Raw genomic sequence first — 13,882 nt, 5'->3', positions numbered from 1 at the left:
CCAAATGCATATTCTCTGCCAATTCTTGTCAGTGAACAAAACTGACTGCCCATTCCATATTCTTTAATGAATTATTATGCAAAAGAAAAGAATGAAGAAAAGGCAGTTGCACTCACAGAGCTTTGCCTGCTAGTTGAACATGAACAGTTGGTGTTTTTGTTTTATTCCCTGCATTTCCTGATGGAATTCAAATCGTGTGTACATACAGTTCCTAGGCAAGTCTCTCATCCAGGTGCTGACAATAACCAAAGCTCCTTGACTACAGCATGGTAGCTGAATCATGTGCCTTCAGAATATATTGTAATTTGAGACATTCACCCCTCACAAATTTGTAACTAGCGTTAAGCATATGCCCCATGTTCAGGTTGGGACACTTTAATGAAGTAGATCTATAATGCTTTAACAGTGTTTCAACTACAGGGCGGAAATCTAAAATAGCTACAAACCCAAAACACCATTAATTGAACTAGGGCAGAATCCATTTACTATCATTCCAGTAGCTAAAAGCACTTCTGTCAATGCAAGCCCCCTTTAGATTGGATATCCCATTAAATCTTTTTTGCATTCTCAGCATGTGCTAAAGCATACTTGCAGACTAAAAGAACAAGAAAGGCAATACTCCCAGTGAAAGTGCTACTGGGAAAGATCCAAACTGAAAAATCAGATTGTAGCTTCCTCATTTGGGACCACTCCCTACCACTTTTCTCAAGTATCATCCAGAGCTGAGGCACTGTACTTGCCTAGTGCTTGGTATTCTTTCCTAGTCACCGTACACATTTTTGTGTCTATAGGAGACACCTGAGCCTAATTAGAAACTGATTTTTAAAATGTACTTTATTTACACGGTTATCACAAAAAAGGGAACAACGCAGTGGGGAATATTACAATGTGTTAGTAATAGTTCTGTTACGAAGCTGCTGCACATACTCCTTTGCGTGATCTAAAGCAGTCTTTGGTTTCTCTGGAGGTGGAGGTGGGCCTTCGACTAATTTCACAAAGTAATGGCACTTGACTTTGTCCATAATGCCAAAAAAGCCTTTACCATGGTAACGGATCCTTTTCAGGTAGTGCCCTTTTCCAGAGAAGGATTCAGCTAGAAGACATAAAATAGACGTTAAAAGAAAGGGAGAATGCAGGCCATAAAATAAATTCTATTAAAAAAAAAAATCTGGCTCACTCAACGCCTTGACAGACCTGGATTTCTCTTTTTAATGTACCACGTCAAAAATTACAAAACAAACCATAGAAAAATGTACCGGTCCTGTATATTTATCTGGGCCTACAATAAAGCTATATGCATATCCTTTACCTTCAGAATGCTCCAACCTCCATTTAGGCAGGCCACTAACTTTATTAAAGAAGTGTGGCAACAACATGGCATAGAAGAAATTAGTACACAAGAAAATATATATTTTTTAAAAATGGGTGAAAAAACAGGACCTGTGTCAACCAGCAGCAAAAACATTAAACAAATTAATGAAAACTACTACTGTTACTCATTTTTCACGAAGTATTTCACTAGGTATTTCTTCTATAACTGTGAGTTTCATCTATCAAAGGTTTTTGTGCAGCCAAAACCCACCCCACCCATTTTAAGCCTTCCCCTAGGAAAGCATAATTCACTAAGCTGGTCAGTCACTTTGCCCTAGAACGTCCACTCGAGGCGTTATGAATCATGACGAAGTGACATTTTATTTCCCCCTTTGCTAGAAGCCATTTCTATACTGCTTTTTGTCATCATATGTTTAAAAGAGAAATGAGCTTCCTATGACAGCAGCATTATAAAGGTAAGTTAAAAGGGTCCATTTGATATGGAGGACTCAGAGAGCTATACCTAAATGCCAGATCTAAATGCACTTAATTTAGAACCTTTTTACCTCAATTAAAGGTTGAAAGATGACCAGTTGCTGGGAAGTGAAGTGTGAACTGCTGGCTAACCTGCCACAGCAAAATGAATTACAAACCAACAGAAATGGGCTGATGATGAAAAATGGATTATTGTGTTTAAGACCTATATGGAATAATGCACTTTTCATGTATACAAATGCTAGAGCAAGTAATGTCAAACGACCACAGCTGCAAGAACTGAAGTTATACTTAATCCACATACAGGTTGAATAACTTTTCAAAGGTCTACCCTACTTTTTATGCAGCTATCAGTAAAGTATGCTGATTGTAAAATTGTTGCTATCCCCAACAGTGCTAGGAAATTAGAAGCCTATCTTTAATCTATTGGAAGATGTCATCAGGCAAGTCTACTTCTTGCCAGAATTTGAGAAATGAAATATATTTGCTCCAAGGAATCTGTACTCTACATAAAATGGCTAGTAGGCCAAGAACTCCCATTGAAGTTGAAAGTACTCAGCATAACTTGTGAAGTCTTGTGTATACAGGTAATCAGTAGGCTTTACATGTTGTGTTGATTAAACCTTTCCCCTATCTAAGCACACAGATACTCAAAATCAACACAATGAATCTGACATCCTCATCTTAGACATATCCCACTGATTTTTATGTAATAGCTCTCGTGACATTTCAGTACTTAATAAACCAAGAAACTGCAGGACACTGAGAGACATACAAAACCCTCCATTTTGAAGCTTTCATTGAATTTTTATGGGATTTTTCTTTGTGAGGGGGGCAGGAATAAAAAAAACACAACATTTTCTGGTGCCCTTAATCACCTGGGAACAGTAGGTTGTGTTTAGTAAGCATACTGGGGGTGGGGGGTATGCCATGTGTATTTTACTTGCTGTACAAATGGAAGTTTTTCCAATAAATAAAAATATTTGACCCAAAATATTTGATTGGAGTGTTAATCAATCAATCATCCTTAGCATGGATTACATTTTTTTAAAACCCAACATTTAATTTGAATTTTTTTAATGTGACCTTCCAATAGAGAAATTTTCTCATGCCAAGGCTATTATTAATTATTATTATTCCTCAGAGATGCCAAACTATGGAACACATTGGATACACAAAGCTCTGGTTGGGCCCTGTTGAGCAACGTTAGATGGACACAGGAAGTGCCAGGGGGGACAGACTTTCCTTACCTTTCAAGTTCATTTTTAGAACTCTGAGCTTTCACCAACCTCCAAACCTTATGTAACCCATCCCTAATTGTTCAGAATGGCCTGCCAACCTTCCAGAGAGGCTTTTCTAGGGGCAAAGGTGGTTGCAGGGCAGAGAAAGGGATGGCCCTTTAGAATATGTCTTCTATAAAAATAAACTATTTACCAATGTGTAAGTTGGATCTAAATTCTACATTATGCTTCCTCACCGCCATTTCTTGGGCTTCTAGAAGGACCTATTGTAAAAAAGGAAAAATTACAAATTAAGATTATGTAAATTTTTAATCCTGGAGTTTTCATATGTACAGTAATACCTACTCATCTTTAAATTAAAAAAGGAAACAATGTATTTATTCAACTTCCTTGCCTTAGGGTACTTAGCTTATTAGTTTCCCTACTTCATGGCAACATGTCCTGGGGCAGATTTTAACCCCAGCCAAATTGAAAACTTTCTTTTCCCACACAGAAGTAGGACTGCAAACAGTCTTGTACCCAAAATCTCTCTACATTCTGTGCCACTACATCCAGAGTCAGAGGCTTCCCTGCCACAGGTGCCAAACAATATAATTACACTTTTGCCAGCACAAAAGTGGAAATGCCGTTTCAGGCATAAAAATCCTGCCAGAAAAATTAGATATACCCACATCAACTAGCACAACACTGAGTGAGGATGAGAGACTTCTGCAAGATACTATGCAAGCTCTCAGCCACACACATCCGTGCGTGTGTGTGTGTTGCATTTAACGAAGTTCTCTAAGCAGTTCACCAACTTGTTCAAAAACACAGCATACAATCCAAGGCTTATAAAAGAATAAACCAGTTATAAACAATATGAACTAGCCCAGAAATATCATCTAAAAGATAGAAATATGGATTTAATAGAGAATGGCAAATTAAATTCTGAAGAAACTTGTAACATACCTCTTTTATCACTTTTGCTCCCTTTTTGTCATTGAATTCCAACTGAGCTAGTGCCTGATCTATGGACATGCCTCGTATCTGAAATGAAAAGCAACACAGAGATGGGAAAAAGTCTCAATACAGTATATAATTAATATGTAGTGAAACAAACTGCATTATAAGCATCAGTTTCAGTGTAGAAGAACTATGCAACACTGAGTTGCTTTACTGTTTTATATAAGTGCTATGGTACAAAAAACTAAAACACACAAAAACTCTGACAAAAACTCTGACAAAGACTCTGACAAAGAGCATTAAGGAATACCAAATCGATACCAAGAAGAAAAATTCCTAATCTCGAATGCACTGCAAAATAAATAAATAGAAAACTTCTGATGAATAAGGCTTTCAAATCTATTGTGCACATATGGCTAAACTGTGATGTGCCAAGTGCTGAAGGACTGCAACTCCTGTTATCCCTGACCGTTGGCCATGCTGGCTGGGGTTTTGCAGAAAGGAAAAGGCTATTTAAAACTATTTTCATGTGCAGCTGCTTGACACAGCAACCTATGCAATTGCTGTATGATCAGCCCCCACTATGTGGCTTGCCTTCACCTGGCATAAGCTGTCACTAAGAATGTTTTCCACACATAAATCATGGAGAGAGAGTCAAAAGGTTTCCACATGGAAACTGTAACATGGGAAAGCCATAGTCAACAGATACAGGTGACCTGTCCTGACCTCTGCAAATGATCCTGCAATGCTTTTTGCTTTTCCAGAGGAAATTTAAGCAATTCTTCATTTTTCAGTATTTGCTACACTCCATGCATCCCACCAAAAGTTTATGTTATCTAAATCTCCTCCTGGTATATTCCCCGCCCACCCCCAACCGGGACAAAATGGCAGAGCAGAATATTCTTGCACAGTAGCGCAAAGCATCCTCTGCTTCTTTAAGTAAATTTACACAACATTTTATCCAGGGATTTTACAAGGAAAGAGTTTTTTTTAAAAAAAAATCAAATACAACCACGTGTAAAGAGGGCACGAAAATACAACCATCACAAGGAAAGAAATCTCATAATCCTAACAAGATTAAGCCTACAAAAATCAATCCTCTTACCAGTTTTGCCAGGTACCACATCTTGTCCTTACTGTATTTAATGTGTCTTCGACAGTGGTATATTTCCTATATAAAAGAGATGTTTATGTTCTGGGGACAACAATGTATTTTTTCTCCCCACCACCCCCAGTTCCTCTACTACTTTGAAAACAGAAAACATTTTCTCCTTCACCTGCCAAAAATTATGTCAGACAGACTTTACATGGCAACAGGCAAGAATGGAAACAGCAAAAACTAATTCCAACTATGTTGTGTTATTTGTCTCTTACTACATAATAAATAATGCTTAGTATTTCACGTGGGCAGCTTTATGGTCACCAACTATAGTCTGCCTGACTTGTCCCTGCCTTTAAACAGTGCTATGCAATGACTTGGTGCAGATTAAAAAGGTATCAGAAATGGTGCATCATACTGCTGTCCCACCTACCCTACTTGGCAGCATCTCTCCAGGTTCTCAGGAAGATATATTTTCTGAGCTTGCTAGAAAATATCTTTTATTTTTAACTAGAGGTTGCCAGGAATTGAATTTGGGACCTTTTGCATGCAAAATATGCACTCTACCTCTAAGCTATAGTCCCTTCTCAGGTGGGCACACATTAGTACAGTGGTACCTTGATTTGCGAACAGCCTAGTTTACGACCATTTTGGATTATGACCAATTCAAACCCGGAAGTGAATGTCCCAGTTTGCATTTTTTAAACAATTACGGCCCATTTATTTTATTTTTTTTGGATTACAAACAATGTTTTTGGTTTACAAAGAAAAACATTTGGATTGCAACCTGGTTGGGGTTTTTTGGAGTCCCCATTGGCGAAAGCGCGCCTTGGCTTACAACCTGTTTTGGTTTACGAATGGACCTCTGGAATGGATTATGGTTGTAAACCAAGGTACCACTGTATACTGAAGCAGTGAAATTTAATACAGACTTACAGATAACATAGGGACCAGCTGACCAGCTGCTTGCTTTGTCTAGCTATGCACTGCCATGGGTCTTCCCTGACCCCACTATCTTCCAGTACTCTTCTCCCACCACAGTGCTGAATGGGTCTGCTTGTCTCTCCCTCTCCTACCTGCAAACACCTGTTGGTCTTTGCAGCTGGCAATGGAAGGAAAGGATCCATGCTCCACACACAGTTCACTCCGTGTTGAAAGGAATTCATCCTTTCCATTTTTCAGGTGCAAAAATTAGCCAACAGGCCTTTGACACAGATTTTTCTAGCACTGCTCAACACAAAGCTGTTCAACTTCCATACTAATTCTCAGCTGTGCCTCAGTCAGTCTTCATAGGTGAGATACATTTCATGAAATTAATGCACATAACATAGGGTTGGCATATGTCTGGAATTTCCCGGACACTGCCAGGATTCGGCCATCGGAAACAGTGTCCTGGCAGTAATTGCTGAAATGTCCAGGAAAATCCAGATGTATGGCAACCCATGCTCAAGAAGCTCAATAATTTCCGCCCCCCCCCCACAAAAAAAGCTCAACAATTTATTGTATGGCAACCCTAACAAAATAAGTCAGTGCAGGTTAAGTTCTCAATATACAACTGATTAAAAAGCTGCTTATAATAATCCCTTCACAACTATTATTTTGCTAACACACGTAAGGTCCAGTACCAGCTACAGAATGGGAATGCATTTTTATATATTTTTTAAAAAAGCTTTGTAAAAGAGAAGCAAAATTCACCCAGATACATTAATCATTTGAGAAGTGAAATTTCATGTGTGCTTTGTTGCTCAAAAATATAGTGTGTATACTTCAAATCATATTGCTCGCAGAGCCGATAAATGCGCACAGAAGACAAAAATGAGGAATTTAAAAATAAATACTGTATTTGTCTGCAGTGAAACCATTTTTCATTTTAGCTGTGCTCAGCAGCAAGCCAAACCATCTGACAGTAAATTCATTATTTAAAGGTAAAGAAAAGCTGTAAAAAATGCAAGACCAAGATTACTATACCTGATGGGAAAACTTGAAAGAGTTTTCATACAAGTCTCCCAAGTGCCCCATATATCATGCTACCAGCAAGTGATTTCAAGCTTTTTTAAAAATAGCATCTCTTTCCTGCAGTGACCAGCCTTTTAATATTTAGTTTATCTAGTTCCGCACACAATGGAAGCTGACAAGGGTACCACTATGGCTACAGTTTTCTAAGTACAGCCCAAGGCAGGAGAAATAAGGATGCAATCACAGTGAAATTCAGGCCAGAATAAACCCATTAGCTGTACACAGCAGACAGAATGAGACTCAATTTCTACAGAATTAGGGATACATATGCCTTATCCTATGATGTCTATTCAAGATCTAGCATCTATTTTGTTTACCAGAGGGGAGAATAAAATAAATGATACTTTAAAAACTTAGCATGATGTGCATGGCCATCTAGCCAAGCACACATATCCTAGATACTAACAGCAAACGCAATTTCCTGAGACTGGATCCTTATGTAGCTAAAATGTTTCAACATGTTCAGGAAAACCACAAGGTCTGCAGAAGTGCAGTACATCTTTAGTGAAACAAAAAAGCACACACAAAATAACGGCCACTGAGCTTTTTATTAATATAAATTCTAAAGTACAAACAAACCAGAAAAACATAACCACAGATACTAAGCAAAGTTACATCGTTTGTACTTTTGACCTTACTTTTTAAAAAAAAAAACTTTAAAAAAAATATTTTTAAAAAACCAGCCAGTGAGGACTGACATGCTAAATAGCAAGAAAATGCTGACTGGCTATTACAGAGGACAAAATCAAAATTGGAGGGCTGGAATTAATAATAATAACAATAACAATAATAATAATAATACCCTGTCTTTTTCCCTGACAGAACTCAAAGAGGCTTGTGAATGAAAACTGAGTAAGGATCCTGAACAAATCATGTTTTATTTCAGTCATTAATTGTGCCAAAGAGCTGCTGGGATATGGTAAGTCTGGGAGTCACTGCTTCCTTTTTTTGTGAATTAATTTTTATTTTTTTTATTTAAAAAATTAACTTTTTTTTTTAATGGGGGTCATTGCTTCCAACATTTAAGCCTGTGTGTTTGATACAAATGCGGTGCTAGCCTTGTTCTCGGAAATTACAGCCTTGCAAAAATAGACAAAATGAACCCCTGTTCATTGCTCTACAATTCTGTAATATATAGATGTAAGTCTTACTGCAGGTCTTCGAGGTTCTCCTGGTTGCTGTGGAGGATAAACAATCCTATTCTTCTTTTCCCATCTTCCAATATCCCCAAGAGATGCACTTGTATGGATATTTGACAGAAGAGGAACACTGCAAGGTGCTAGTAACCTGTGAGACAAGAATTTGTCATTCCACCAAGATTATAATAATCACTTAAGAGGTTGATTGCTAGATGCTTTTCATCCCAACTTATCAGAATGTGCTCTTTCATTGTCTCTCCTAACCAATGAGCAACATACTCCAAGATGGCTCAATTGCCCTGCTGGTTTGAGGGGCAGTAGGCCTAATGCAAGGAAAGGGGCCAAAGATAGCCCAATAGGCAGCATCCATAATGCTATCCTATTTATACATTATGGGCATATGCTCTTAATAATACATTCAATATCAATTACTAAATGAAGTGGTATTGATTCAGTTAGATACACTATATGGGCAAAGCTGAGCTTGAAGTAACTAACAGAAACCACACACTAAACGTTTTAATTTGGGCATATGTCTCCCAGTACTTCTCTTATTATTCCAGCTAAATGATTTAACTTCTGGACTGGGATTGGAGACAGGAAAATAAGAAACCTGGGTCTTTCTGGGGGGAAAGGAAAGAATTTCAGTGATTAGCAGTTTTTATAATTCAGCTTTGCTTACTTCCTTGAAAAAGATTATACACTGGTTAGTCGTGGGAGGGACACTAAAGCATTCATAGCATGAAAGGTATTATGAGAAGGCAAATTTCCAATGCATATGGAGTTTACCTTATTTGGCACGTACAGGTGCCATGTAGAATATGTGCAAGTTATTTATAATTTTGTTCAGATAATGACACAGACCTAGAATTTGTTAATGATACAAAGTGTGCATGGCATCTTCTTAAGACTAAGGCCCTTTAAGTTTCCCTCTGGAACACTGTAAGAACTTATTGATGCCCAGAAATGACTATGCAAGAATTCAGGCCCAGTTGTTCTTTGCAGGGCTACATCAGTTCTTGCCACTTGCAGAATGAGAGAAAGGTCCCTAGGCTGAATAAAATGCTCACATGGGGCCATATCCAACACTGCTGCTCCACTAGTGTGGTAGAATTCCACTTGCACAATTGAACATTCCCCTCCTTTCCCCGCACACACACCCTTAAAATCTGCTCCAGAGGGTTGGAAGACCCCCCCCCAAAGCCGATTTTAAGGGTGCCCGGGGAGAGCAGCAGAAAGGGAAGTCCTGTTGTGTGAGCAGAACTCCCCACATGCAGTGTAGGATGCAATTCACAGGCTGTGAGACGCAACCAGTAGTTCCATGTGATCCATTCACACAGCTGTCACCCGTAGAAATAACTAAGGCTTCTGCAGTATCAATGGTATTTAAAACAAGCAAAACAAATCCACTCGTTTCTGAAGCACAGAAGCTTCTGGAATATTGCAAAAAAAATTTATAGCCTCCTCAATTTCAGAAGCAAGGTGCCATATAGCATAGGAGAATTTCTGTCTGAGAAACACAACTTGGGCACTGGAATATTTATTTTTTCTTTAGTTTCTCTCCACTGTCTCCATATCCAGTCACATTTCAGCAGAAACAAATTCCGCATGTGCAAGAAACTGTTAGGTGATGGCACCCTCTAGTGCTCAAGACACCCCTATAGAGAGAACACAGGAAATACCTATTGCTATTCGTATTTACAGATACATATCTTTTAAATTATTTTCATAATTAAAAAAGCATTTATCCACCTTGGGTCTCAGCTAGTACTATCAAATCATGTTAATGTCCGTAAAAAGAAATATATATATATATATACATATACATATACATATATATATATATATATATATATATATATATATATATATATATATATCTACACATACACACACACACACACATATATATATATGTGTGTGTGTGTGTGTATGTATATATATATAAACCAAGACACAGAAGAAAACAATGGCATGGCCCTCCTTCCTTATATCAAGGGCACTACAGATAAAATTAGCAAAATCCTCCATAAACACAATATCAAAACAGCCTTTTGCACCAACCAAAAAATAGCCAATATCCTCAGAAACCCCAAGGATAAAATCCAGTTGGAAAACCAAGGGGTCTATGAAATACCCTGCAAAGTCTGCCCAGCCACGTACATTGGACAAACAAACAGACGAATAAATGCACGTATCGCAGAACACAAGAATGCCGTCAAAAAAGAAGAAAAAACTTCCTCTCTTTTCCAACACATGAAAGAAACAGGACACGAAATTAATTTTGCAGATTCCAAATTGCTCTTTAACATGGAACATCACCACAAGAGAATAATCATGGAAGCCATCGAGATAGAGAAACACCCTCACAACATGAACAAGCGTGACGACACATCCCGCTTGCCAGACATCTGGAAATTAGCCCTCCCCACAAAAACTGACACCAGATCCAGAGGCACACAGAACGCTATCACCAATCAACCACACCAGACCCAAACCCAGACCCTCTCCACAGATAAATTACAGACACCATCCAGTAGCCAAACCATGGTGGCACCTCCGGATGCTGCACCCCCCTGCAATCCCTACACAGATCTGGCTGACACAGGCCACAAAACCACAGCTCGCCCCTATACACGAAGCCAAGCCAGAGCACAACTAAGTGCAGTACAGCCATCTTCTCAGAAAAACTCTTCACAAAGTTCAAGAGGTCAAGACACAAAGACTTTAGCAACTAATCCACACCTAATGACCCACCTAAGTGGTACTCAGGATATCACTCAAGAAATCACTCAAGATATCCCTCAAGTAATTAAGGAACAAAAGAAGAAAAGGCACACTAGCCTGGGAACTTCCTCTCTGCCCAGAACATTGGAGGCTATACACCACACCCCCTCAACAGTATTTATAGGAACTCAAACACTGAGATCCTGCTCTGTTCCAGTAACAAGAAGCCGAAAGCACCAGCCTGAAGATGACGAGTGAGACCTCGTCGAAACGTCGCCTACACACCCCAACTTTTACACGGGAAGACACCCGAGGACACCAAAACCTGCATATATAATATTATATTATACATATCAAGTTTCCTGAAATGTTCAGTTTTTCCATCTGTAAAAATATGCACATGCACATTTGTATTTTGTGTCTTCACAATGGTATTCAAATACCAAGAGTCAGGCTGTAAAATTAAAAGCAGGCACAAGCTGTCTCCCAGCACAGCCCAAGTTTGTTAGATCCTATTGGTTGGACCAGTAGCAGAATTATTCCAGAAGAATTTCAACTCTATAATTAACTTCTGCAAAGGAAACAAATGGAAACTATTGCTTATTTTTGCCATTAGGATGCAAAATACTGGCTTTGGATTATACTCATTAAAGCCATCTTATATAAAGGTGTGATTCATTAACCATGCAGATAAGTGTAATCCCACTGAAATAAAATAAAATAAAAACTGTGCATGTGTTTTTATTCTTCCCAAATCTTTCCCCTGTGATTCTTCATTAACGAAGATCAGAGCCCTACTGTTCCTCTGTAATACCCTACTGAATGAGAATGGCTTCTCATTGTGCGGTAGAAGTGTGCTCCCTCCTGGTCACCTAATGAAATGCTGGCCTCCACTTTTCTTTCCTAGTAACTCTGCAGCTGAGGGACAAGGAGTGAAGTTTCATAAACATTTTTGTACCCTATCAAAGGCTCCTGTGTTCAGTGATGATGATTGGGGGGGGGGGGGAGCTTTCCAGAGTAATCACCTGCTGCACGTCAACTTGAAGAAAAACCTCTAATACATATCTTAACCACACGTGGGGAGACACAATCCTTTAGATATTTTGGTCCAAAATTGTGAAGGGATTTAAACTGAGCCCAGAAACTGATCAGGAAGCAGAGCAATTGACTTATAGTGCCTGATCCTTTCTGGCAATTTGGCAGCTGTAAAGGTAAAGGTAAAGGTAAAGGTACCCCTGCCCGTACGGGCCAGTCTTGACAGACTCTGGGGTTGTGCGCCCATCTCACTTAAGAGGCCAGGGGCCAGCGCTGTCCGGAGACACTTCCGGGTCACGTGGCCAGCGTGACATCGCTGCTCTGGCGAGCCAGAGCCGCACACGGAAACGCCGTTTACCTTCCCGCTGGTAAGCGGTCCCTATTTATCTACTAGCACCCGGAGGTGCTTTCGAACTGCTAGGTTGGCAGGCGCTGGGACCGAGCAGCGGGAGCACACCCCGCCGCAGGGATTCGAACCGCCGACCTTTCGATCAGCAAGTCCTAGGCGCTGAGGCTTTAACCCACAGCGCCACCTGCGTCCCTAGGCAGCTGTACTGTGAACTAAATGAAATTGTTGCACCCTCTTCAAAGCAGTCCATTCTAGAGGTTACCAAGAAATGACGTCCAAGGCATGATAACCTGAGAGTGAAGACGTTCTACACATACCTTCATTCGCCTAACTATTATCTGTACTCAAGCACAATCTGAGGGTGTTTCATTTCACCATCAGGTGGATACTCTAGATTGATTGATTGATTGATTGATTGCATTTATATACTGTCACTTCAAGGCTGCAAATTCCTCAGCCAGGCAGCCTAGTAGCTGTTGATGGAAGATGTTTTCTGTTCCTGCACTGATTTAAGAAAGCAGACACACAGAGGTTGGATGGCCACCTGTCATGGATGATTTAGTTGATATACCTGCATTGCTGGGGGTTGAACTAGTTGACCTTCAGGGTTTCTTCCATCTATACGATTCTGACTCCATGATTCTAGAGGCTGGTTTGGGTCTTGGAGGCACAAACAGCCTAGCCCTTTCTTTTCCAACTGACGGCAACAGCACTGCCTAAACCACAATCCCTATACAGTGGTACCTTGGGTTAAGTACTTAATTCGTTCTGGAGGTCTGTTCTTAACCTGAAGCACCACTTTAGCTAATGGGGCCTCCCGCTGCTGCCGCGCCGCCGGAGCACAATTTCTGTTCTTATCCTGAAGCACTATTTCTGGGTTAGCGGAGTCTGTAACCTGAAGCATATGTAACCCAAGGTACCACTGTACAGGGCTGTTAAATCGACCAACCTCTCTTAAACACGGGAGTACAGAAACCTTTGGAAGATTTGTTTAAGTCTCAGTGGTTACTGCTGCTGGTCATGCCCTCGAACTCCTGGATACTGACTACGACCAAAGTGCTGCATTGGGGGGCTATAATTCTACACCACCAAATGCACAAAAAGTGCCCTTAAGAGAAGACGACAGCTTTGCACTAGCTGTTTTCGTGCGCCAGGGGCCTCTTCATCACCCTGAGAGAAAGAGAGAGAGAGATACTGCGGTCTCCTCCGCAGCCACAACAGCGACCGGCCCCCAGATCCTTTCGCAGGGCAGACTCACCTCCCGGTCCGGACGGAGTTGAAGAAGCTCCACAATCGGGCGGCCCCTGAAAACGAGAAATGAGCCATTAAGGGCAGGAAGCTGGAGGTTTTGTTTTGTGGGGTGGTGGAGAAATGCTCAGCCCCCCTGGGCACATTCCATCGTCGTTTTCCTCTTCCTCCCTCCCCACCGCCAAACTCACCCCCGAGCATTGCGGGCGCCGCCATCTTCGCAGCCACAACCCGTCTGCCTATTTTACGACAGCAGAGAAGGGCGCTTCCCCCCTCCCTC

At 40.4% G+C, this 13,882-nt stretch overlaps 1 protein-coding gene across 1 annotated transcript; it reads right to left on the bottom strand.

The window, feature by feature from the left end:
* Positions 1 to 816: 816 nt before the first annotated feature.
* MRPL22 (mitochondrial ribosomal protein L22) lies at positions 817 to 13,877 on the bottom strand. Its single transcript, XM_081901147.1, has 7 exons — positions 13,794 to 13,877; positions 13,613 to 13,658; positions 8,256 to 8,391; positions 5,095 to 5,160; positions 3,996 to 4,073; positions 3,241 to 3,310; positions 817 to 1,093 (listed from the first exon to the last, which is right to left on the bottom strand). Exons 1-7 carry the CDS (start codon positions 13,816 to 13,818, stop codon positions 882 to 884), a joined length of 633 nt encoding a protein of 210 aa, XP_081757273.1. The 5' UTR covers positions 13,819 to 13,877; the 3' UTR covers positions 817 to 881.
* Positions 13,878 to 13,882: the final 5 nt, after the last annotated feature.

This window comes from Podarcis melisellensis, assembly GCF_964234715.1.
Source record: "Podarcis melisellensis genome assembly, chromosome: 2".
In the NCBI taxonomy this organism is placed as follows: Eukaryota; Metazoa; Chordata; class Lepidosauria; order Squamata; family Lacertidae; genus Podarcis; species Podarcis melisellensis.
This window is presented reverse-complemented; position numbering and strand designations above follow the sequence as displayed.